The following is a 24,064-nucleotide window of genomic DNA, read 5'->3' on the forward strand; positions in this document are numbered from 1 at the left end:
CTCCCTCGGCCCCGCTGGTCTCTGCTGCAGGTGGCCTTTGTGGTTGGGTGATGTTCCAGCCTGTTCAATGTGCTTCTGCTTGGGATTTGTCCTCAGGCATCCGAAGGCGTCCCCATGAGGTTCTTCACCAAGCTGGACCAGCTTATCGAGTTTTACAAGAAGGAAAACATGGGCCTGGTAACCCACCTGCAGTATCCTGTGCCGCTGGAGGAGGAGGACGCAGGCGATGAGCTGGAGGAGGAGACAGGTAGGAAGGGGCGGAGGGGAAGGTGCCTCCGGGACGCTGCCTGCCATCTAAGTCCCACAGTGGAGTTCTGGGGTGTTTCTCTCACTTCAAGTGCTTGTAGATTGGGTGGGTCCGGTTATCAGAGGGGGTGACGTGGTGGTTAAAGACCAATTAGGAACACAGGCTCTGGGGTCAGACAGAGCTGGGTCAAACTTCCTGCACCCCATAGTCTTAGCTGTGTGATCGTAGGTGAATTACTTAACCTCTGTAAACCACACACCTCTCTTAAAGAGACACTAAAAATAATATCTACCTCTCAGGGTGTCGTCAAAGGAGTCAGTGTAGATCCCAGCGCCCAGTACATAGTAAGCACTCAATAAATGCAGCTAAAATCATTGTCAAAATAATTAGCTGAATTTTGCTGTGAAGAGAATGAGGAAGGAGATTGTTGCGCCAAGCTGGAAGGATGAGAAAGGATGTTTCTTTATATCATCATTAAAAGAAAATAAAGTACAGCCCCTAAAAGGTATGTGAGAGTCAGTCCTGCTGTTTAGACAGGGGAGGGACAGACTAATAGAGCGAGCGTCGGGCAGAGAGAGGCAGTGCAGCCGGGGAGCTCCCCTTCTCTTCCCCTCAAAAGTTCATGTCCTGAAAGAAAGCCCTGACATACGTAACTGAGCCTCTCAACTGGTCAGGGCTCTTCCTAAGTCCCAGGGCTTGGAACCGAGACCCCCGGCGTCTCCCCTGAAGGACAGATTAGACCAGAGGTGTGGGGTCCCCGGCCTGACTCCGCCCATCCCTGGCTGCTGCCCGCCACGTGCTGGGCGTCCTTGCAGCCTGCTCCGTGGGCCACCCTTCCTCCCACCTGCCTGGAGACAGGTGAGCGATTGCATGTCGGCAGCCTCCTCCGAGGGTAAACTCTGAAGAGCCGTCTCACCGGCTCCCGGAGGAGACGAGGGCCAGGCAGAGTGTTTCAAAAAGAGCGCAGGTCTGCAGAGGTGAAGGGGACCCAGGCAGCCGTGTCCCTTGTCGCCTCCCTGGCCCAGTGAGAGGCGCCCTCAGCTGTGAAATAGCCAGAGCCGACGTGTCCACGTGTGAGTCCAGGGTCACTCGCCAGCGCTGTGCCTGGGCCGCATGTCCCCCAGCTGTCCCCAGGAGCCCAGGCTCGGCCTCGACACCGAGAAGCCATCGTGCAGAAATGCCCTCCGCACTTCCCTCTCACCCCCCAGGCCAGCTTTTCTGCCCCTCTGGGCATGGCCGTCTAAAGAAAGACCCCAACACTAGAAAAAGACCCCCCAAAAGATCTGGAAAGAGAAGCACAATCTCAGGACGGCTGGTTTCCCTTCCCAAAAAAGGCCCATTGTCTGCTTGAACCCAAGCCTCTCCCACCCCCAGTCCAAGGGGTCGGATTTGGCTCAGGTCTCCTCAAGGTGCTGCCCGTCCCCAGGGGGCTCAAAACGGGACCATGACCATTGAAGGAACCCCAAGCCAGGTGAGGAAGTGAAGGAACTCAGCCCCACCCATCATCCTTTAAAGAGAATGTCCCCGGGCAGCTCTGTGTCCAGAGCCGTGGGGCAGCCATTCTGTGTGAAAAAAGGCTCTGACAGGAGGTCGCAGACCCCAGGGGCTCAGGACCCTCACCCATCTGTGGTACGGGCAGGATGGAAGCTTTCAAGGTGAACGGGCAGGAGTCCCATCTCCCAGGCCAAGTCCAAGTCATTTGTTTCATATCTCAGTCCCCTGGGTGGAGGGAGCCCCTCACTTTCTTTCATTGTCTCTGGGGGTCTGGAGGGAGAGAGAAAGAAGGACAGAGGCTGGAGAGAAAGGGCAAAGAAAAGGGGGCCAGGGTGGGAGAGAGAGGAGCAGTGGGGCCAGACCTGCCTGCTCCCCGGTCCAGCTCCTCCCATGACGGGACCCCAGCCTCTGCCAGTCCAGGGCCCCTGCTCTGCCCCGAAGCCAGCCGTCCTGCTGAGCTTCTGGGGCTGCTGGCTGCAGCCGTCCGAGGCCAGCAGCCCTGCCGGCATGGCCATCGGACCCCAGCAGGTGTTTGCAGAGCTCCTCAAGGGGACAAACTCTGTGTTGGGCCCCGGGGCAGAGACAAACAAGACCAGGTCCCTGCCCTTGGCAGGCTCCCCGTCTAGCCCAGGAGCCAGCTGGCAAGGGAGCGGGGCCAGGAAGGGACAGTGCGGGCACAGACGGGTCTGTAGCTGGGTGCGTGGCCTGGACCCCACGTGGCGGGTGGGCAGGATCACCGCACAGAGGGCGGAGAGGGTGGGCCACGTGCCCCTCTCCGCGGTCGGTGATCCTGAGGGAGGGAGCACACAGCCCAGACGGCACTCCTGCTCTTGTCTTGGGTAGAAGGGGTCCTGTCTCCCCCCGAGCTGCCGCCCAGAAACATCCATTTATCTGCCGGGCCATGTGAGGCCAAGGAGGTCCCTGTTTCCAACGAGAATCCTCGAGCCACGGAGGTCAGCTGGCCAAGCCTCTCGGAGACGTTGTTCCAGCGCCTGCAGACCATGGACACCAGTGGGTGAGTCCCCCCCTGGCAGACCCCGCCACACCCGGGTAGCTCACCCTGTGCTCTGTCCTGGAGATGCCTCTTCCACCCTGGGACAGGTTGCTGTGGAGCCCGCCAGCCTCCCGACGGCGGGTCTGAGGGAGCCCAGCTCGCAGGGCAGCTCTGGCTGCACGGGCACTGGACGGCCCTGCTCAGGTGCTCCATGTCCCCCAGGCCCCGCGGCGTGGCAGGAGCTGGTTCTGGAATGATGGGTAGTTCTCTGCTGCAGGTGGCATGGCCCTGCTCCAGACTTCAGGGGCCTATGCTGTGATCCCCGTGCTGGGGATTGCCGTGAACTCACATGGCATCTTTTCCCATCCCAAAGACTCCTCCCACCATGCGGTCCACTGACTCAGATGGTCCCAGTGGAGGAGCTGCCTGCACTGCAGCCTGGACCTGCTCTGGGCCCCATGCAAAGGAGGCCAACTTCCTTGTCACCAGGAAACGGGTCAGAGCAATTGTTCTATGTGTGGTGTGGGCTGTGAGGTCTACATCGCGTGCCACTCCTTTCTCTGTGGTGGCAGGAGTGAGGTGCAATCCTTTTAACACTTTGTTTCACCTGCCCTGATCCAGGGCTCTCAGGATCTGGCCCTGTATGTGGTACCAGACTGGTCCATGTGGATGAGGTCCTGCAGCTCCTTCGCCTCCCTCAGCAGGCCCAGGCTGGATGTTGGGAGGTGGAGATACGGCTGGGAGGGGCGTTGGTTATTTTGCAAATCAGAGGCCCTGACTTTAACACAGGCCAGGGGATGGCTTCCCCAGGGAGGACGCTCCGTGAGGGGAACCGTGTCCCCAGCACCCAGCATGTCACCTAGCACGGAGTCGGCACTCCCTAGATCTGTGTTGAATGAATTAATTAGTACACAGCCATCTCCATGTGTTAAAAATTTTAAAACATTTTTTTGTTTCTTCATGAGAAAAAGACCCTCCAAAGAATATTTTATTGGCAGGGCTAATGCAACATCTCCAACTTGAAAGATTAATTTGAGACAGCCAGGGCTGCTCACCTACCATCTGATTTAGCCAAATACAAAGGAAATGCCTGAAGGTACACACAAGCCAGCGGTTGCTAAGATATCTGGTGTTTCTATATTTCCACCTTGACATTTCCTCTAATTCTTCTCTGGGCCCGCCAGGTTATATTCTCTGCACACTCCTGGAATTCCTTGTGCTATTTATCAAGAAGCTAAATATCCAGTGCTTTGAATATGTTGATCCGTTATCATGATTATCCTGATATATGTATCTATATAACAAATGCTTATTAAAATAGTTCAGGCAGAGCCCATTGTTTAGTTTCCTTGAGATTCTATTTCTCTCCAGGTTTAGGTGTTAAATTCAGGACAGTCATTGAGGAAATAGGCAAGGATGTTCAATGGCGCCACTGTTGCCCATCTCCTCCTGACTCTCCCACGTGGTCTATTGGCTACATCTCCTTGTCAGTCCCTCCTCTCTAGGGACAGGTCTTCTCTAGGGACTCAGGGCCCAGTGGGGCAGGACAGGTGTTCAGCCAAGCCTCCACGCAGCCTCCTGAGAGGGGGCGGGGGCAGCTGAGGGCTGGTGAGCACAGGAGGCCCGCCCTCTCTGGTGTGGCTTCTCAGCTAACAAACGGCAATGGAACTTGCCTAAAACTTCTGCTTGGAGATGGAGGTGTGTGGGTGGAGCACATTGGAGGGACCATGGTGCCTGCCCTCAGTTCTCTTCTGGGTCATGCAAAACTAAGCTTCTGCCTTGTGTTTGCAAGTTAATCTATGTTGCTTGTAAAATAGCTTTGTACACAGAGGACTGCCTTTAGATTATTCTTAATTATAAGACAACCTGCACAGTCTTTTGTGCAAGTTAATTAGATCTAATCAGTTAAGTCATAGTTAATAAAAGACTGCTGAGTAAAATCAACCTTCTCTGATAAACAGTTTAACATCTTTATGTCAACACTTTTCTACAACAAACATTTTAACAAATATAGCTTCCTAAAGCAAGTACTGATGGTCTCAAAGTTACAAGTCAATAGGCACGAGAACTGTTAAAGTACATATCTTAATGCTGTAGGAGAGATTTTGTCCTTTTCAGCAAAACAGACTGAGGCAGAAACTGGATGTTTATGGTGTCAAGACTCAGAATAAGTATAGATTAAACTTAAATATTCTGACAACTGGTATGTAAATAGTTGCTGACTTCTCAGGCTAAATACGTCAAAATGGCTAATCTATGTCTTTTCAGTCTTAAGAGCAACAGCCTTTCGTTCTTTCAAGGATCCTACAGAAAAAAAACCCCTGTGACCTCTAGTTTCAGCTTGATTGCAAGGCTGGAGCAAAGCTATTTAAGGCTTGTACGAATTTTTTCACACACGTAAATCAACATCCTTGAGCCTCGGTTTCCTTGTTTGTAAAATAGGAATAATAGTAATATCTGCCTCATAACATTGATTTGTGGATTAGAGGGGAAAAAATGCATAAAGTGCTAAGCAGAGTGACTGGTATATTATGCTCAGGACATACTTGCTGTAATTATAATGTTCATTATTATAGGAACAAAAACTCAAAAGTTATCCAGAAAAAAATTGTGCTGGGTGATAGAATGTAGAGGTGTGATCAGACCTCGGGGGCAGCCCTGGCGCGATGCGGCCCAGGCTCTGCCTCTGCTGGGCCATCCTGTGTGAGGCGAGGGCAGGTCCTGCCTCGGGCCCATGTGCTTCATCCGTAATTGAAAGGGACTGGACCAGACCAGGGGCAAGGGCTGGGGGTGCAAAGGCCCGGCACCTAGGCTGCCAATACCATATCCCCAGCCCCATCACTCAGCAGAGACTTCCCCTCGGAGCCTCGGATGACTGGGAACCTCCTTGACACAGAGTTCCAGGTGGCCCTTGCCTGTGAACTTGGAGTTGGCCTGTGAGCTGGAGCCATTTGCCCTCTCTGGACTAGAGCATCCCTCAGCCCTCAGATCCTATCTTTAGGGATTGATGAAGCAGGAAAACAAGTCCTCTGTACATTTTCAAAGCTGTTCTGTCTCCTTTTCAAAGGATAAACATTTCCCATCCCCAGCCAGTATCACTTCCTTCCACCTACCGGAAAAGCCTTTATGGGTGGGTTTAGAGGCAGCCTCCCTTGCGGGCCCTTTACTCTTGTCTGACCTGATCTCCACCCCTTCAGTAAGACCCAGGGAGCCTGTCCAGGTGTGCGAATGTTCTTCTGGGGCCGGTGTCTCAGCTGGAGACTCTGAGAATTCAGACTTCTTCTTCTACCTGTTACTGTTGGTGTCTATGGTTTAGGAACCGAAGAAGCATGTTGTTATCTCTCCTTTTTTTTTTCTTCAGGCTTCCAGAAGAGCATCTGAAAGCGATCCAAGATTATTTAAGCACTCAGCTCACCCTGGACTCTGATTTTGTGAAGTCGGGCTCCTGCAGTCTGCCTCATCTGAAGAAACTGACCGCGCTCCTCTGCAAGGAGCTCTATGGGTAATGGCTGCCTGTGAAGATGGGAGGAAGGGGGACAGTGGGCGAGAGAACCAGCTCGTGAGGGTGACCCCTGCACTTAGCCCGGGTGTCCAGCTCAGGATAATTGGGCTGTTGGTGGGGCTTAGAAATCTGGTTGTTGGAGGTTTTGTTTTCATGGCATTTGAACTTGGTGGTTGTTGGCTTTTTTTTTTTTAAACGAAAGTTAATTTGAGGCCAGTTGCTATGGGAAGGGGTGGGCGGGAGTACACTGCCAGCCCTTCCACACTTGCTAAGGATCCAGAGGCTGAGGCTTTTGCTGCTGTTCGTCTTTCTTGCTGTAGCCAGCACATTTGATAAGCACATAAGGGCACCAAGAGGAGATAAATTAAAATCAGCCTATTTTCTACGTGGGTGGTGATGGCTCAAGATTGCCAGTGACGGCAGGTTTTTAAAGTGAGCCAATTCACCAAAACTTCAGTGTTCTGCTATTGAATTCACTGAAGGACCAATTGGTAAAAATTCCAGTTTCTTTTAGTGTTTTAATTTCATTATGTGCTTTAATTTCATTACCATTAAAATTAAGTTTAATTACATTTTAATTGTTAAAAGGGCAAACTTAAAGCTGATACGCTCTCTGAAGAATTGACAAAAGAATTTTTTTAATGCTTGAAAAAATAGAAAATCACATTTGAAAGCATCTGAAAGAAATCACAGGGACCCAGAACAATCCCATGGCAAATGAAAGGTCGACATTTTGGTTGGAAAAATAGCATTTCACGTGGGTGAGGTTTTATCAGCCTATACTGTTTTGTGTTTTATTACATATACAGCAGTTTCAAAATTCTTTTGTCAGTTTCTCTGGTGCCATATCTATCTTAGCTTAGTCTCTATGCAAAACAGAATCTTTCATCATCAGCAATCAAATTGAACTTTCCTTCTAAAGGCTCTTAAAAAGCACACTCAGTACATCTGGTAAATTTAACAAATAATTTCTTTGACAAATTGAGCGCTCATCAAATTGGTCAGTCAGGTTTACTTTCAGTGAATTGGCTTTTAACTAATGCAGTTTCAGCCCGTTGGACCCAGAGCCATCATTTTTATAGATTTCCACAGAGAGATATTTCTCCATGTGACGCTGTTGTTATAAATCATTTATCACTAGGAAACACACACACACACGGCACTTTCTTTTCAAGAAACACAATTTCATCATGACTGGTAGCAAGCTTTTATTTCTGCTCCAGTGGAAATCCTGTTCTTTGCTGCTTCCTTGTCCAGAGGAGGTATACCTTTAAGTCTCTCCGCAAGTTTCACCCAGTACACTCAGCACATTTCCCCAACGCTGCTTTGCTACCTGGACTTCCCTAGAATCTGGGTCACCTCATCCTTATGGTGACAGCAGCTTCCTCAACATAGCTAGTTCTCTAGTTTTCCACAGGCCTTTATTTACTGAGCAGTTAACTTCGAGTTAGAAGTAGAGAGACCGCGTGATGTTCTAAATTCCCCCCAACATTTGTTTGTCTTCGCTTCATAGGCAAAGTGATAGTCAGGCTTGAAGACGCGGTTAGGGATGGACTTTTAGAAAATCTTAGGAAAAAATTATGTTTCCCATCCCCCTGCAACCCCCGCAGATGTTGTTCCATGAAACTAACTATAAACTAGTAGTTTTCAAACTGCTTTGATTGGAACAGCTGTTCAATGCATTCATTCATTCATTCATTCACTCACTTAACACATATGTATGGAGAGCCTGCCCTGAGCTCTATTCTGGGAGCTGGGATGCAGCAATAAACACAACGCACAAAGTCCCTGCTCTTTAGACCTTGTTGGAGCTGATGTCTTAGTAAGGAAGTATAGCGGTAGATTAAGTCTGTAAATAAACAAGATAATTTTAGTAAACATCATGACAAAATAAAATAGGGAAAAGTGCTAGAGAGACGTTGGGTGGGAGGGTGCTAGTGTCCCTTGGGGGTCAAGGAGACCTCTCTGAGGCAGTCACAGAGCTGGGGCCTCAGTGACAAGAGGGAGCTAGCCATCCAGCTGTTTGGCAGCGGGATGTCAAGTACAAAGGTCCTGAGGTGGGAATGAGGCCAGCCTCGAGGAACAAAAAGTCTGTGGGGCTGGAGCATAAGGAAAGTGTTAGGAGTGGAGGTTGGGAAGAGTCAGGTGTAGGGTGGTCATATTTAGCAAATATAAACACAGGATGGCCAGTTAAGTCTGAACTTTAGATGAACAGCAAATACTTTTTTAGCATAAGTATATACCGTGCAATATTGGGATATACTTGCACTAGTAGATTATCCATTGTTTATCTGAAACTCTAATTTAGTTGGGTGTCCTGTGTTCTATCTGGCAACGCCAGCAGGAGCCACATCACACAGGACTCCCAAGGCCTGGTAGAGATTTTCAGGATTGTGCCATAATCTGAGTCAGGACAATGGAGACTGGATCTTAGGAGGCAGACCCAAAGCAGCAAACAGTTGGGAGCTACTATATTTGTGACCTGATGGTGGCCCACGAGAAGGGAAGCAAGAGGAGGCAGGGATTTGTGTCTGTTTTGCATCCTGCTGAGTCCTGGGTTTTGACAGTGCCTGGCACCCAGGAACAGCTGATAGATATTAGCTAGATGACCCAAGGCTTGGGAGCATGTGGGTGCTGAGGGCTGGTGTGACCCGGGGCGTGTGTGGATGGTGGAGCTGGCAGATGGATGTAGGGTGGGGGGAAGACGAATCGAGGGTGACCCTTAGGTTTTTGGTGCGAGCAGCTGAGTGGTGGATGATGCCAGTTACTTAGATGGGGAAAGTCAAAGAGGAGGGGGTGGACGAGGGACATCTTTCTCTGAGCTACCATTGGCTTGAGGCTCTATTAGACATCCTGTGAGCTAAGCCACCAACCAAGGATTTAGTTCTAGAAGTTAGAGCCCAGGAGACCTCAGGGGTAAGGGTATACATCTGGAAGTCATCAGCATGCAGTTAGCACTTGAAGCTGGGATATGAGTGGGGTAAGGTCACCGCAGGGGGGAGTGCAGATGGAGGGGAAAGGAGGCCCAGGGTAGACGTTGAGATGTGGAGTGGAGGAGAAGGAGCTGGAACGGGTGGCTGAGGATGGTGCCAGTGGTGGCCAGGTTTGTCCACTCAGACCACTTGGTCCAACACAAACGCCAGGGTGAGGATGGGAAAGTCACAGAGAACTGAGGAGTGAGAAACAGTGAAAGAGCCTCCTCCGCAAAAATGTCATTACAATGTCAGTACATGTGTCTGAAAGAAGGAGCTTCCACAGCACAAAGGCTCGAGGAAGATTTGTAACCCTAAGTTAGATTATCTAGAACCAGACAGAAACTTTTCCAGAGAAAGAGAATAAAGAATTAAGTCTCCAGAGTCTGGAAATACTTGATAACCCATGAAATGGAGAAATGAGGAGAATTGTAAGTAGAATTTTAAAATAAAATGTGGGAGAGGTTATTGTATCAATTAAGTGAGAGCAGGGTAAGGATTTTGATAAACCAACCAACCAACCAAAACAAAAATACCATCATTATAACTGCTTCATTGGAGGCCATAAAATGAATCCATAGTTTTCAAATCAAGCTTGAAAATCAAATCACAAAACAGAGCAGAGTGTCAGGGAAGTATGTATAAAAAACATGAGAGGACTAAATAAGCATATGCCAAGAATGTGTGATTACAAATCGATAGTCTTTGGAAAGAGGGCATAGAGATTCAACTTATAGCTGGTAGGGTGGGCTCTCCAAGAAGCAGGGAAAAAATGATGTGTAATTGATGACTAAATATATAAAAGAAAAAAATGTTTCCAGGTTTATAAAGGAGCTAAATCCAGGTATTGAGAAGCCTCATAAAGATCCAATTACAGAACAACCAAACAGCAGCACCAAAACCTCTTCTTATAATCTTCTAAACCACAAGGGAAGATGAGTTCAGAAAGTAAATAATTAGGAACAGCACTGTTAGTTTTAAAAATTACAATACTTAATATTATTCATACTCCTTGATGATATAATAAAAATTCTGAAGCAATATCTCCAAGGAGAAGACTACTGACTTCTCCTTGGGATTAACTCAACCTAGATATCATTCAAGAGCCAAAGGAGTCTTTGCAGATTTAAAAAATTGGTGAAAATGTACTAATCACAAGCCTTCACTTCAAAAAGTTTCCAAGAATTTTTTTCCAGAAATTTTAGAGTGCTGGTGATCCTTAAAATAAGAACCCAGCAGCCTACTGAGCAGCTGGATATGAACACACCCAAAGCAAAAGTGTTCATTCTGTGTTCCCAGAACACAGTATGATGAAAATAGAAATAAATAACAAACTAGCCACCACTACCCAACCATCTGGCCTTTCTTGATCATCTCCAATCGCAGCTGAATTAAAGAAGACACTTGACACAATGATAGCCTACGTGGGATAGGTTTGGAAACCCAGGGTAATCAAGGCTCTGTATATCAGAACTCTAGCTGATGCAGCCAAAGCACTACTTGGAGGAAAAGCCATAGCTTTAAATGCTCTGTTATGGAAAGGGGGGGTGTAGAACAATAAGTCAAGCATACAAAGTTAATCCAGGCTCTCAGTCTCCTGAAGGCATCATGGGTCATACCCTGATTGCCTTGATATTTCCACGGTCATGCAAAGTACTGGAAACAGCAATGTATTCAATATTCGTGAACAAAGATTGAATGTGTGCCAACTACAAGCCATGCACTGTTCCAGGGGCTAGAGATACAGCAGTGAACAAAACGGAGTCTTTAAGAAGTCTCTGTTAAGCGAATGAACAATAACAACAACTGGAAAGGAGAAGAGCAGGGGGAAAATAGTTAAAAACAGAAATAAATTAGGAAAAAGTCAATTAAGGAAATTTTAAAAATTAGAAATGTAGGAGATTTAATAATTTGCATTAAAGATTTCCAAATCAATAAAGAGTACAGTGTACAATTACGTGGCTACAAATCTTCAAATTATAATTAAATGAAACAAATATTTTATGTGAAATTTGAAATGTAAAAATTACCATGTATGCCCTCTTTGAACTTTCAAGGAATAATAACCATGATTTATAAATTATTCAGGAATGACAAAAATCACCCAATTCAATACTCAAGAAAAGTACAATTCAAATCCGAAAACCTAATCAAGATAATAGCCTGAAATAAACTATATCCAGTTTCATTTATTGATATAAATGTGTAATATTTCAGTAATATTCTAGCAAATATAATTTAAGTGATATGAAAAATGTAGGTTTTATCTAAGAAATCACTGTAAGGGTGAGTTAACATAAAGAAAACACTGTAATTTAGCAGGAGATTAGAGATAGGGGAATCATTTGCATAGATGTACTAATAGACCTGATAAAAGTCATTTCTAATTTTTAAAAATCATTATTTAAAAAGGAATAGAAGGATCCCTCCTTAATAATGCAATATGTGTCAATGTAAAACCAATTACACTTAACAGGGAAACATTAAAATCATTCCATTAAACATTTTAATAAAAGAAAAAGAGATGCCCATCATCACCTGATTATTTAATACTGTATGAGAAATTTTTGCTAAAGCAGAAAGAAAAAGAAGCAAAAAATCAGAGAAGAAAAAATTAAGAAAACAACAAAGTATCAGAATGTTCCTTCTGAGTCTGGAGTTCCCGGTTGGGAGATACTGGATGTGCTAGCTGGAAACTGAATGGGAATCTTGGGGAAATTAACCATCTCTCTGAGACCAAGGTGGGAGGAGCCTCTCCTTCTGGGAGGGCTTCCTCAGGGGGCCTAGGCCCCTTCTGGGCTGTCTCTGGGGTCTGACCTGCCTGAGGACTGCAGCCCTCCCTGTCTTTGCTCCCCATCTTCCCTTGAGCTGGTGACCTGAAGCTGAGACAAGCTTCCCAGGGACCCTGCTGATGGTAACTTCCCTGGACAAATCCTTTCTGTACGATAAGACCAGTTCTTAAGTCTTCCAACTCAAGTCCCTCTGTGTCATTGGTCATTCTGACCCTAACCAACCCCTCCAGACACGTCTGAGAGCCAGATTTCTCAAAATTTTACCAAGGTTAGAAATACAGAGAATAACGGCATTATTCTTAGAAAATCCTAAAGATTCAGTTTGTGTATATGTACTTGTGTTTTTAAAATAACATTTTTAAAAAGGAGAACAATGAGGGAGATCTATTTGATGTTAAAGCATGTTCTGAATTAGTGCTTTAGAATTTCTTTTTTTTTGGCCTAGAATTCTTTTATGAAATGACAGTTTAAACAGAATACCACTATGTTAACAGAGTAGCTCTGTCGGAGGTGGGATAGAAACTGAGAACCCTGTCTGCCTGGCACTTCCCTCCCCCTCCCCAGGCCAGTTACCTCCCCCCACCCCATCCTTGGCCCCCAGAGGCGTCCCAAGGATGGCCAATCAAAGCCAGTAGGCTGGGCTTCCCTGGTGGCGCAGTGGTTGGGAGTCTGCCTGCCGGTGCGGGAGACGCGGGCTCGAGCCCTGGTCTGGGAGGATCCCACATGCCGCGGAGCAACTGCGCCCGTGAGCCACAGCTGCTGAGCCTGCGCGTCTGGAGCTTGTTCTCCGCAACAAGAGAGGCCGCGACAGTGGGATGCCCGCGCACCATGATGAAGGGTGGCCCCCACTCGCCGCGGCTAGGGAAGGCCCTCGCACAGAAACCCAACTCGAACAGAAGACCCAACACGGCCAAAAATAAATAAATAAATAAATATTTAAAAAAAAAAAAAAAAGCCAGTAGGCTACAACACCATCCTTGCAATGGTGACATGTATCAATCTATGAACATGACATTGCCTAGTACATATGAGGCACTCCACAGAGTTTTTGTTGAATGAATGATATGAATTCTGAAAATAAATCCTATCATATTTAAGATGAGCTTGTGCAATGATCTAGCCCCAAAGAACTGTGGAAAAAAGAGTAAGTGCAGTTGAGTGAAAATGAATAGCAACATGGAAAAAGGTGAACTTATTTCCACCACATATTTTTTTAAAATTCCAGATGAAGTAAGGAACTAAAAAGATATAACAACAACCCCCTCAAACCCTGTTTATAACATAACTTTTAAAAGAGTGAGAAACCAATTTAAAGTGAGCTACTAATTGCTCACGAGTAAATACTGATGATAAATTTTTAACTAAGGTAAGCAAAAAAATTTCCAAAGAAAAGGTGAAAAATAGAGCAATAAAAAACTATAAAGCACTTTAAAATGAAATCCAGCCTACCTAGGGTGAAAACAACAGAATGGGAAAAAAAACCAAAAACTTACAACACCTAGATTAAATAAAAAGCAAAGCAATAAGCAATAAGAGTTTATACCAATGTATAAAAATACCAACAAAATTCCCAACAGAAGACCAACAATGGACATGAACAGTTTATAGGAAGAGAAATACAATAGAAACCAACCAGACAGAAAAATACTTAGACATTAGAAATTAAAGATATGCAAATCAATTCATCAGTATTAAAATGCACTGTTATGCCCACTAAAAGAGAGAGAGAAGAGAATAACAGAATTCAGATAGCACAAAGGATGAGGAGGCTGGAACAGTGCCCAAGGCCACCGTCACTCAAAGGCTTAATGATATTGATCAAGAGCCATAATCTCTGGTTATCTTAAAACTGTCATTGAAAATAAGTAAAGAAGAGCTATATGAACAAAGCTGTTCACAGCAGCCTTTATTTATAATCACCAAGATCTCAAAATAACCCAAATATCTAGCAATTGATTTTGCTACATTTAATTGATAGAATATTTTGAAACCACTAGGAATGTTTAATGTGTAAAAACATGAACAGTTTTTGATGTAATAATAGATGAAAAATAGAACTCAAAATTGTCTGCCCACCATGCCCAAAACAATGGGAAAATAGAAAAAGATGAGAAGGGAACAAAGGATCAATAAAGCCCTGGTATTGGAACTGTCAGCGTACTAGACAATGACAGATCTCTCTGGGCCTCCACCTTAGCTGCTCGGAGGAGATATGAACCGGAAAGCACAGACTGCTGGCACGCGAAGCCCCTGGGGCACCAAATTAAAATGCAGATTCCAGACCAAAGCAGGTTGGGGCCCAGACGTTTGCGTTTCTAACACTCGGTGAGGGTGTGATTCTTATAAACACTAAAGTTTGGGACCATAGATTACTAAATTATTTCCAAGTAGTTTTGTGATTCTAGGTTCAGATTTTCTACGGGCTGCGTCGTTGAGTGTGGCTGAACAAAGGTGAATCAGGTTTACGCATCGCGGCTCCAGTTTGGTCCTGGTCAGGACGGAAGGGGTGGGGGGTTCTCAGGCGGTGGACCAGTACCGGCAGGCCTGGGTCCTCACTAATCCTTGACCTTCACCCTGTCTCTTGCCCCCAGCGAAGTCACCCGGACCCTCCCTACCCTGGAATCTCTGCAGAGGCTGTTTGACCAGCAGCTCTCCCCTGGCCTGCGTCCACGGCCTCAGGTAAAGACTTTGGGATTGGACAGATGAGATTGATAAAACCGGTGGGGGAAGCGGGGTTGGGGGGGGGGGTCGGATGGGGCATGGGGAGAAGAGGTAACCAATGTCCCGAGGGCTCAGAAGGAAGCACCGCCTTTGTTGGACCCCCAGAGTATGACGGGGGCCGGGGAGCCTCAGCACCCTGACCCCCAGTAAGGTTTATCCCCCCGCCCCCGCTGGATTTTGATGTGAGGAATAAAGATTTCAAATTATGCAACCGCCAGCAAAACTCCTTATTAGTGCTGAATAAGGAGGCGAGGCAGGACCTTTTCCCATCATTTCTCATCAGAAACTGAAAAAAACACGAGGTGCCTAAATGCTTGATCCCGCCTCGTGCCCCAGGAAGAGCAGGTGAAGGCAGGCCCCCGCCAGACACACACACACACACACACACACACACACACACACTTATGCACACTCACAGCCTGGCAGGGGGCCTTGGCAAAGCTAAAAACAAAGAAGGTGTCCTCGGCAAAGCTAAAAACAAGCACAGATAGGACTTTCAGAGAAAGCACTTGCAAGGGACAAGGGTTTAAAAATGTTTAAAAAGCAAACCCTTCCACACACGATTAAGTAAAAGCAACCAAGTTTTTTAAGTGGGAAGAGGATTTTAAAATCCTGTTTTACTGAAGAGGGACTGGGAATAGCTGGGATACCCTGGAAAAGATGTTAGTAACACCTCATTAGTAACTGGAAAATGACCTGCAAGGCAGGGAGCCCTCTTCTTGCCTCTCAGACAGGAAAATTTGATTGGTGAAGCCAGGACTTGGCTCCAACATGAGGGTCAGGGACTCGCACGGGTTCATTGCTCACAGTTGAGAGTGGAAATGGGTTTCCTGAAAGGCAATTTAGCCGTCGGCATGAAAATGTTTAATGCCCGGAGTCCTTCAAGCAAGCCGTTCTACCTGCAGGCAGCTGCCTTAGGGTCTACATGTTTGCACAGAGATGTTGACAAAAATGTTTATCGTAGCTTTGTCTCTAAAAACAGAAACGCTGGAAACACAGAGAGAGAAAGGGTTAAAGTATGATGCAGAATTCTGTTCTAAGGTGGATGCACTGACTCCAAAGCATACTGTTGGGTGAAAAAAGCAAACACCAGAACAATATATAAACTAGGATGTTAAGTCTACATGTGGAAATCGTACCAGAAGTGTTTATACCCAAAGGGCTATTCTGTTCACCACGAGGAGGGGATGGAATTGGGCCAAAGGGGCCTGGGTCAGGGGAGACTTCAGGTTTGCCCAAATGGTTTTTTGGAGTTTTTTTTTTTTACTGAGAAAATTTGTGTTCTATTTGTACAACTTAAAAATTCATCAGGATAAAAAAAAAACCAAAAACGTAATTTTGCTTTCCTTGAAGTGAATGGTGGGTTAATTTCCGGGAAAGTAAAAGCAAATCTAGACAAAACAGAGACCCTACCAGACACTAAAATTTAAATTGTTTGAATACAAGACCACACACCCAAATCTTTGAAGTAGGATTAGAAGAGGGAGAAGCTTCCAGAGAGATAAGCTGATAACAGCCACACCCCAGCATGGTGCCCTGCGTGCAAAAGGCCAAAGTGTTTGCATTCGGTGGCAGAACAGAGTAGCGACAGGATGGGACGTGGCCTCAGGATTTAGAGAAACGGTTCTGGCTGCCACCTTCCTGTCTGAGACCCTGACTTGTCAAGGAAAGCAGGCAATGTGTTGATGCCTCCAGAAATTCACAAATGGAAGAGGGAGTTCCGAGGCTGCCTGAGGTAGAGGCAAGAACACTGGCCTCTGGATCAAAAACATCCAAGTTCAATATATGACTCACCTCCCTCCCGCCTGACCCGTCCTTAGTTGCCTTATCTGAGAAATGGGCATAGTCATATCTGCCACTGCAGGGGTATATGAGGGAGTAAATGAAATTGCTTGGGTGAGACATCTGGCCATGGTAGCCTCTTACCAGCACTAGGCCCTTTCCGTTAGGTAGGCAAGATGAGATGGGGACCCCTGTGTGACATTTATTTGAGAACTGCTGGGAGGTGTAAATGCAACATTATCAAAATGACTGCTGGTCCGAAGTCTGGGGAGAGCCCTGGGTCTGCCCTATGTAAGAACAGAGAGTCGTTAACCTTGGAGCCCACATCCTCCGAAGTTCAACTGAAAAGCTAAGTGCAATAACTAGGTCAGCTTCTACAAACCCACAGGTGGCACTCAGACCAATTCGCCCACATTGAGGCTGAGTTGTGAATTTTGCCCTCAACCTCAACGCTAGTGACATTTGGGGCCGGGTCATTTTTTGCTGTGGGGGACTGTTCTGTGCCTTGTAGGATGTTAACACATCCTGGCCTCTACCCGCTAGATGCCATTAGCATCCCCCAATTTTCACAACTCAAAATGTTCCAGACATTGTCAAATGGCCCCAGAGGGCGAAATCCGTACCAGCTGAGACCCACTGGGCGAGATCTACATTCAAATCTCAGGTCAACACCAGCTGTGTGACCTTGAACAAGTGACTCACCACTCTGACTCAATTTCCCCATCTGCAAACCAAGGACTAGAAGAGTCAATACATCTTAAACACACTGGGCATAGCATACGAACCCATCACATGGTCATATGTATTCTGCCTAACGAGGCAGTAGAGGCTAAGCTCCAGCGTTCTTCTAATACCTTTTGTTCCAAGAACTAACTCCCACTTGGTTGGTAGCTTCATTTATACTTTGTACATCTTTGCCAAACCTGCCGCAAAAGACATAGATTCAAAGAGAGAGTGGGGAAGACACCATCCTACCACCAGGTGATGGCCCGGGTAGCAAGCAGGCGATCTCCAGTGTCTGAAAGAGGATGAGGGGGTTTGAATCGGCCATCTTTTCAACTCTTTATGAGAAAAGCACCCCTAAAACAGGGGATCCTGTACTCTCCCACCTGCTGTCCTGCTCCATTCTTACCTGCATCTCAGCTCCACTCTTTTGAGCCCTCCCGCTGATCAATAATAACTGAAGACTGATTGAGAGCTTTATCAAGGAGCAAGGGCCAAACCAAAAAGAATTAGAGAAAGTCGTGACAAAGAGTAACTGCCCCGATGATGGCGGTGATGGCTGTGCTGGAGGTGGCCATAGCGGCGGTACAGCTGATGGTCAGAAGTGATGGGGGTTGGTGACAGCAGAAGGAGAGAGCTAAAGCGGCTGCTGGGAAACTGAGGTCAGAAGCCTCTGTAGGGACGTCCCTGGGGTTCCAGTGGGTAAGACTCTGCGCTCCCAATGCAGGGGGCCTGAGTTCCATCCCTGGTCAGGGAACTAGATGCCGCGTGCCACAACTAAGAGTGCACAGGCGGCAACGAAGATCCTGCGTGTGGCAACTAAGACCCCGCGTGTGGCAACTAAGACCCCAGTGCAGCCAAAATAAATAAATAAATAAATAAAATCTTTAAATAATAATAATACTTATTAAAAAAAAAAAAAAGCCTGTGTAACCTGGCTGACTTATTCAGGAAGGGGTGGGGTAAAGGGACATCTCCTCGTTGGTGATAACCCTCATTCCACTCTGCTTGGTGTTCAAGATCGTCAAGTCTGGTGTTCTTGTCCTAGTGGAGGGCGGGGATGGTGCCCTTTTAACTCTACATCTCCAGCACCTTGGAAACGTGTCTGGCACAGAATAGGTGCTTTGTAAGTATTTGTTCTGTGAATAAATGCTTGAGACCGTGGACTTGGTGCCAAGCAGACATGGTTTCCTGGCCTGCTGTGCCGTTACTAGCTGTGTGACTTCTGACAGGTAACTTCAGCTCTCTGGGCCTCAGGCATGCATTGAACAACTTTACCGGGCATCTTCACTGGCCAAGCACCAATGTCACAGCACCGGACACATTTCTCACGGTCCCAATTCTCACATTGTTTACATTCTAGCAGGGGAAATACACAAAGAGCAAATAAACAATCGTGGTGATTGGTATGAAACAAAGCAGGGTGATCTAGTAGAGATGATTTTAGCTCGTGTGGTCAGGGAAGACCTCTCTGTGGCTCTGAGACCTGAATGACAAGGAAGTGGCCTTCTCAGGTGACATCCATGTTTCTAGGGATTCCTCAGAAAGTGTAGCTCAAGGCCAAGGGCAGATCAGAAGTGAGGATGAGCGTGGCTGGGGCTGAGGGGTGGATCATACAGAGCCTTTAAGAGTTTGGATCATTTCCTCTCAGTGGTGGGAAGCAGCTGGACGAGGGGGTTTCGAGCAGGGGACGGCCGTGTTTTGGAAGCAGGAGCACCGATGCAGTACATGTAGGAGGGCGGAAAGGTTATCATCGAGGACAGGCCTCGGGTTTTGTTTAAGCAACTGAGAAGCACCAGGGAAGAAGCAGATTTAGAGGGAAGAAGAAAGGAAGATGTATTTTTTGGTCATGATAATTTTGAGATGGTTGTACATATCCCTGATTTCCTTGTCTGCAAAGGGGGACAATAATCGTACTCGTGGGGTTGTTAGGGAGATGAACCAAGATGAAGCATGGAAAGCGCTCAGCCTGACGCCTCTCAGTGGCTGGCACCCAGCATCCCGTCCTTGTTTGCTCTTTTCCTCATGTCCCAGGTGCCTGGTGAGGCCAATCCGATCAACATGGTGGCCAAGCTCAGCCAACTGACAAGTCTCCTGTCTTCTATTGAAGAAAAGGTATGTGGGGGGCCCTGCAGCTTCCCTGGACTTCTCTCTGGCCCCCTCTTCGCTTGGAGAATGCCCAGGTATCCCTGTGACTCTGTCCCAACCTGTACTGCCTTCCCTTCACCTCCCAGCCTGAAGGGCCCCGTGCATTCCTGCCCACAGGTCAAGGCCTTGCTGCATGAGGGTCCCGAGTCTTCCCACCGGCGTTCCCTCATCCCACCAGTCACCTTTGAGGTAAGTGGCTGTGGACTTGTGCTTCACAGGAGGGGCCTGGCGGGCATTCTGGTCCCTGTGGAAGGGGGGCTTTTGGCTCAGGAGGGGGCCCAACGGCTGGGCTGAGATTGACGGTCAGCAGAACCAGCTCCCTGGGAAGATGATTAAACCGTAGAATGGGTGCCCAGATGAACCTGTGGAACCTTCGCCGTGGGGAGGCTCCCAAGGAAGGAGCTTCTCATTGGCCCAAGATGCCAAAACTTCGTCCTGCTCCAAATGGGGGCAGTGAGTGTCATCAAACAGAGGGCCTCCCCGAACTGGCTGCAAAATAGTGCCTCAAGGAGGGATTCGGGGGAAAAAAAAGTGATTCCTGTGACTTCCCTGAAAGTGACTGAGTTAGAATCTCCAGGCCCAGAAATTTGTTTTTCTTTTCTTTTCTTTTTTTTTTTCTTTTTTTAATCGCTCAAAGGGGAATCTCTATTTGAGGAAATCAGCGTGTGACACTTTTAGAGATGAAATGTTACAGCTTGTACACCAAAATCAAAAAATGAAATGAAATGGTTACCAAGGTAATGCAGGTCAGGGGATCAAAGGTGAAGGGTCACACATTACTAAAAAGAAATCCAAAAGGACGGCTGCGTCATGATGTCTCATTAGTGTTCCAACGGTGCCTCTCTTTGGGTAAACTTGAACATTTCGGCAGACATTCAAGCAGCTTTTTCGGTAAAAAGAGTTTTACATGACTACTCTCGCTGTTTCCATGATCATCTTCTATAGGTGGCACGGTGTTGAGAACACGGTAGGTGCTAGTTCCGCAGAATACGCTTCGGGAAACGCTCTTCCGGCTTGTTTTCGGCAGCCATTTTCCCTCCGCGGGCCACTTCCTCCTCCTCCTCGCGACCCGGACCCCGAACGCGCTGTTTTTCTTTTCTTTTTGCCCAGCACTGGTTCCACATTCAGAAGCAGGACAGGATGCCCACCCCCAAATCCTTCCTAGCCCTGATGACAAATCGGTATTAAGATGTATTTCTATCTTCTGAACATGCCTAGGCAATTGTCTTTTTCCTAATTATTATCAGTGAATGTTCATTTATTGGTTGTAACGAGGCCCAGGAGCGTAAATCTGTTACTGAAATCCTTTGTGGAAGTAGATGACACATCCGATTAATGAGTGTTGTCACGTTCAGCTGTGAATAAACCATCTTCCAGTCGTTCATCCGTTCCCTCCACCAAACCTGTTGGCGGAATAGCTGATGTGCACACAATGGACAAGCTGGGCTCCTCCCATGTTTTAGCGACTCTCAGGATCTGCCCACAGAAACTCCCTCTGCGGCAGGGGAGGCTCAGAAACAGAAGCCCAGTGGTGCCGCAGGGGAGGGACACCAGGGCTGGACACGTGGCCAAGGGCTGCCCAGTCATATCGACAAGGGGTCACAGACTGGCACCGTGAAAGCACAGAGAAGGGATAACCAACATCTCCTCTTCCCCTCCCCTCCTTCCCCCTCCCACCCCGCCCACCTCCTTTTCACAGGTGAAGTCAGAATCTCTGGGCATTCCTCAGAAATTGCAGCTCAAAGTTGATGTTGAATCTGGGAAACTGATAATTAAGAAGTCCAAGGATGGTTCTGAGGACAAGTTCTACAGCCACAAGAAAAGTAAGGCCCCCCCTCACGTCTGTAAAGTTCTCATTCTGCTAGTGCCCTTACTGTGGCCGGTCAGCAGCAGCCTGCTGGGAAAGCAAGTCCTGCCAGGCACCTTCCGCCCTCGGCTGGGGTACCCACCAACCCTCAGCCTGCCTGTGGGAACCCCCAGTCCTAAGGCTCCCCTCTCGTGCCCCCTCTACCTTGAGGCCTGCCCTGTACGCTCCACCTGCTTCCTCCCACCCTGGGGAAATGAGCTTACTTGGCCCTGGGTGGCGGTTCCACGTGTGTTCATGCTCTCCCCTGCTAGGAGCCAGGCTGACGCGTGTGGTCATCATTGTGCCTGGTTCAGGCCCTGCTGACCGGATCAGGCTGCATCTCTAGGGTAGCACAGACAGAGAAACAGTTTAGCATGGCATTAAAGGCATGAGCTCTGTCTGAATTCACATCCCAGCTCAGCCACTTAGCACCAGTGTGACCTTGCACGTGACACTTAACCTTCCTGGGCCTCAGTTTCCTTGTCTGTAAAGTGGGGATGATAAGGCTCATGTGAATGGATCTACGTGTAAGGCTCCTTAGGAAAGCCTAGCACATAGGAGCCAACTCTGGGCAACTGAGGCTTTGCATTTCAAACAAACTCATCAGTAAAATGGAAAATGTTCACACGCCAAAAACATAGAGAAGCTGCTGTGGGCCAGGCACTGGGGATCCAGGGTGAGCAGGATGGTCGAAGGCTCTGTCACGTGGAATTTACATTCCAATGCATTGAGTGGCCAATAAATATGTCAATACGATGATTTCAGCTATTACTGAGTGCTCCGAAGAAGGCCACAGGTTGGATGGAGAATAACTGGGGAGGGGGCGGGGAGGCAGTTTTGGAGGCAGAGTCTAGAATTGGCAACCTTGATAGTGAGGATGGCAAGTGACAGCCTGCAGTGTGGCCAAGGTCAGGGGAGGAGAAAGGCTACAGAGAGGCTCCCAGGGGAGGGACCCCTGCAGGACAGCAGGGCTTTGGGCAGCAACCAAGCAGAATGGGGGAAAATGCTCAGATGTGCCCCTGGCGTCACTGGCCTCGGAGGCTGGCCTGCCAGGGAGGGGGCAGCTCCAAGCCTCAGTTTCTCCATCTGTACAATGCGGGGAGCCTATGTATCGTAACATGATATTTTCTGAGCCACATTTCCTTACTTGATCTCATTTTATCCTTACCTGGCCGACAGATTCCCTGAGATACTTGGTAAGTGCTGTGGACTCTCCCCTCAAATTTCACACAGCAGTTTGTATTCCAGTTCAGGTTTTCAAACCCCTGAAGACAAAGTCCCTCTGGTCTGTAAACAGTATTTTTTATTCTGCAGGGGCTCAAAATTTGTTTAGTAGCATATAAGTAGGGATACCAGATTAGCAAATAAAAATATAGGCTGCCCAGTTAAATTTAAATTTCAGATAAACAATGGAAAAGTTTTAGTATAAGTATGTCCCATGCAATACTTGGAACACACTTACAGTAAAAAGGTATGCCTTTTTCTGTAAAGGAATCCCAGGCATCCTGTATTTTACCTGGCAGTTCCAGGCATGATCAGTATCTTTTGTTCTTAATAAAGTAGTATGAGAAGAGAAAGAACAGAGAAGGAAAAACAGAAAACATCAAAGTAGAGAGTAAAGGTAAATATTTTTTCATGAAACTTGTGTTGTAGTTATACATACACATGCACACACATAGAAATTGTATGCATGCGGTCACCATGTAAAATCTTTCTCCTGCTGTCTGGAAGCAGAGGACTCTCCTCTGGTTCTGTTAGATGCCTGACTTGTGGGATGGAATGTTCTGGAAGCAGGTTCTAGTTGGAGACCATGACCGATGGCTGGTGTGGAAAAGTTGGGAAGATCCCACTGCACTAGCCTGGCCAAGCAGATGCCTGTAGGGAGCGTGGGCTGTGTTTCCACGCTGTCTGCCCACTGTCATTTAGCCCATGAGTTGGAGTGGCCTTCAGATATTGTCCTGGGTCAGCACCACCCACTCTGAAGCTCTCGCCAGCAGAGATGGCAAATAGGAGCAGGTCACAGCACATCCCACAGGGGTCTCTAGGGTACACGACACGAGCCACAGCCTCGCCCCGTCAAGAACACTGGCCTGAGCTGTCTATTCAGATGGCAGATATTTGGCCTGACAGCCAAGCCCTGCAGTTACCACCCATCACCCCTAGAACCTCCTAGGGCTGGATATCCAGGCGGGGCGGGAAGGGGATTGTGTGTTCAGCACCAACTCGATGTCAGACACTATGCTGGGAACAGCAGGACAGAGGATAAGAGCACACATGGGCTCCGGGGCTAGACTGCCCAGGTTCAAATCTAGGCTCTGACACTTGCTGGCTGTATCATGTTGGCCTAGTTGCTTAACTGCTCTGTACCTCCATTTTCTCATCTGTGAAATGGGAATAATAAGCTTGTCATGAGTAGGCGAGCTAATGCCTGTAAAAGTACATCCCATGTGCCCAGAGGCAGCACTGACCCCACAGCAAAGTGTCCAGGTAGAGGCCATGGGGGCTTCCCCACAGGGGCCTGCCCTGTCCCGCAACCTCCTGCTCCTGAGTGCCACCTGGGCTGTGGCACGAAGGTCCAAGGGATACTCTCAGGGCAGCAGGGGGGATGGAAGTCTGGGGACCAGCCCTGTGCAGGATGTGGGATGCAGAAAGGAGAAAAGTGGTGTTAGGAGCACAGGGAGGTGTTAGAAGCCCAGCCTTGAGTCCCAGGTCAGCCAGTTGTGACCTTGGTCTAGTGCCCTCTCTCTGTCCTCAGTTTATTATTCTGTCAAATAGGTATAGTAGCATCCTATAGGGCTGCCGTGAGTCTTCAATAAGTAAACATCAAAGTACACAGTGTCTAG

The 24,064-nt window shown here is 47.6% G+C and overlaps 1 protein-coding gene and 1 pseudogene across 2 annotated transcripts in view; one reads left to right on the forward strand and one right to left on the reverse strand.

The window, feature by feature from the left end:
- The window catches only part of INPP5D (inositol polyphosphate-5-phosphatase D), a 129,728-nt gene that overhangs the window by 61,272 nt on the left and 44,392 nt on the right, over positions 1-24,064 (forward strand). Inside the window, exons 3-9 of the mRNA XM_082465999.1 lie at positions 97-247; positions 2,585-2,756; positions 6,097-6,237; positions 14,593-14,680; positions 19,262-19,342; positions 19,493-19,564; positions 21,075-21,198. Coding sequence (XP_082322125.1) covers positions 97-247; positions 2,585-2,756; positions 6,097-6,237; positions 14,593-14,680; positions 19,262-19,342; positions 19,493-19,564; positions 21,075-21,198 — 829 coding nt within the window. The remainder of the gene's footprint in view (positions 1-96; positions 248-2,584; positions 2,757-6,096; positions 6,238-14,592; positions 14,681-19,261; positions 19,343-19,492; positions 19,565-21,074; positions 21,199-24,064) is intronic.
- LOC309662942 (calmodulin-binding transcription activator 1 pseudogene) lies at positions 19,679-20,831 on the reverse strand (annotated as a pseudogene). The gene is made up of 2 exons: positions 20,779-20,831; positions 19,679-20,589 (listed from the first exon to the last, which is right to left on the reverse strand). The product of its transcript is annotated as a calmodulin-binding transcription activator 1 pseudogene (transcript).

The sequence above is a fragment of the Balaenoptera physalus genome (assembly GCF_965194825.1).
Source record: "Balaenoptera physalus genome assembly, chromosome: 6".
Classification (NCBI taxonomy): Eukaryota; Metazoa; Chordata; class Mammalia; order Artiodactyla; family Balaenopteridae; genus Balaenoptera; species Balaenoptera physalus.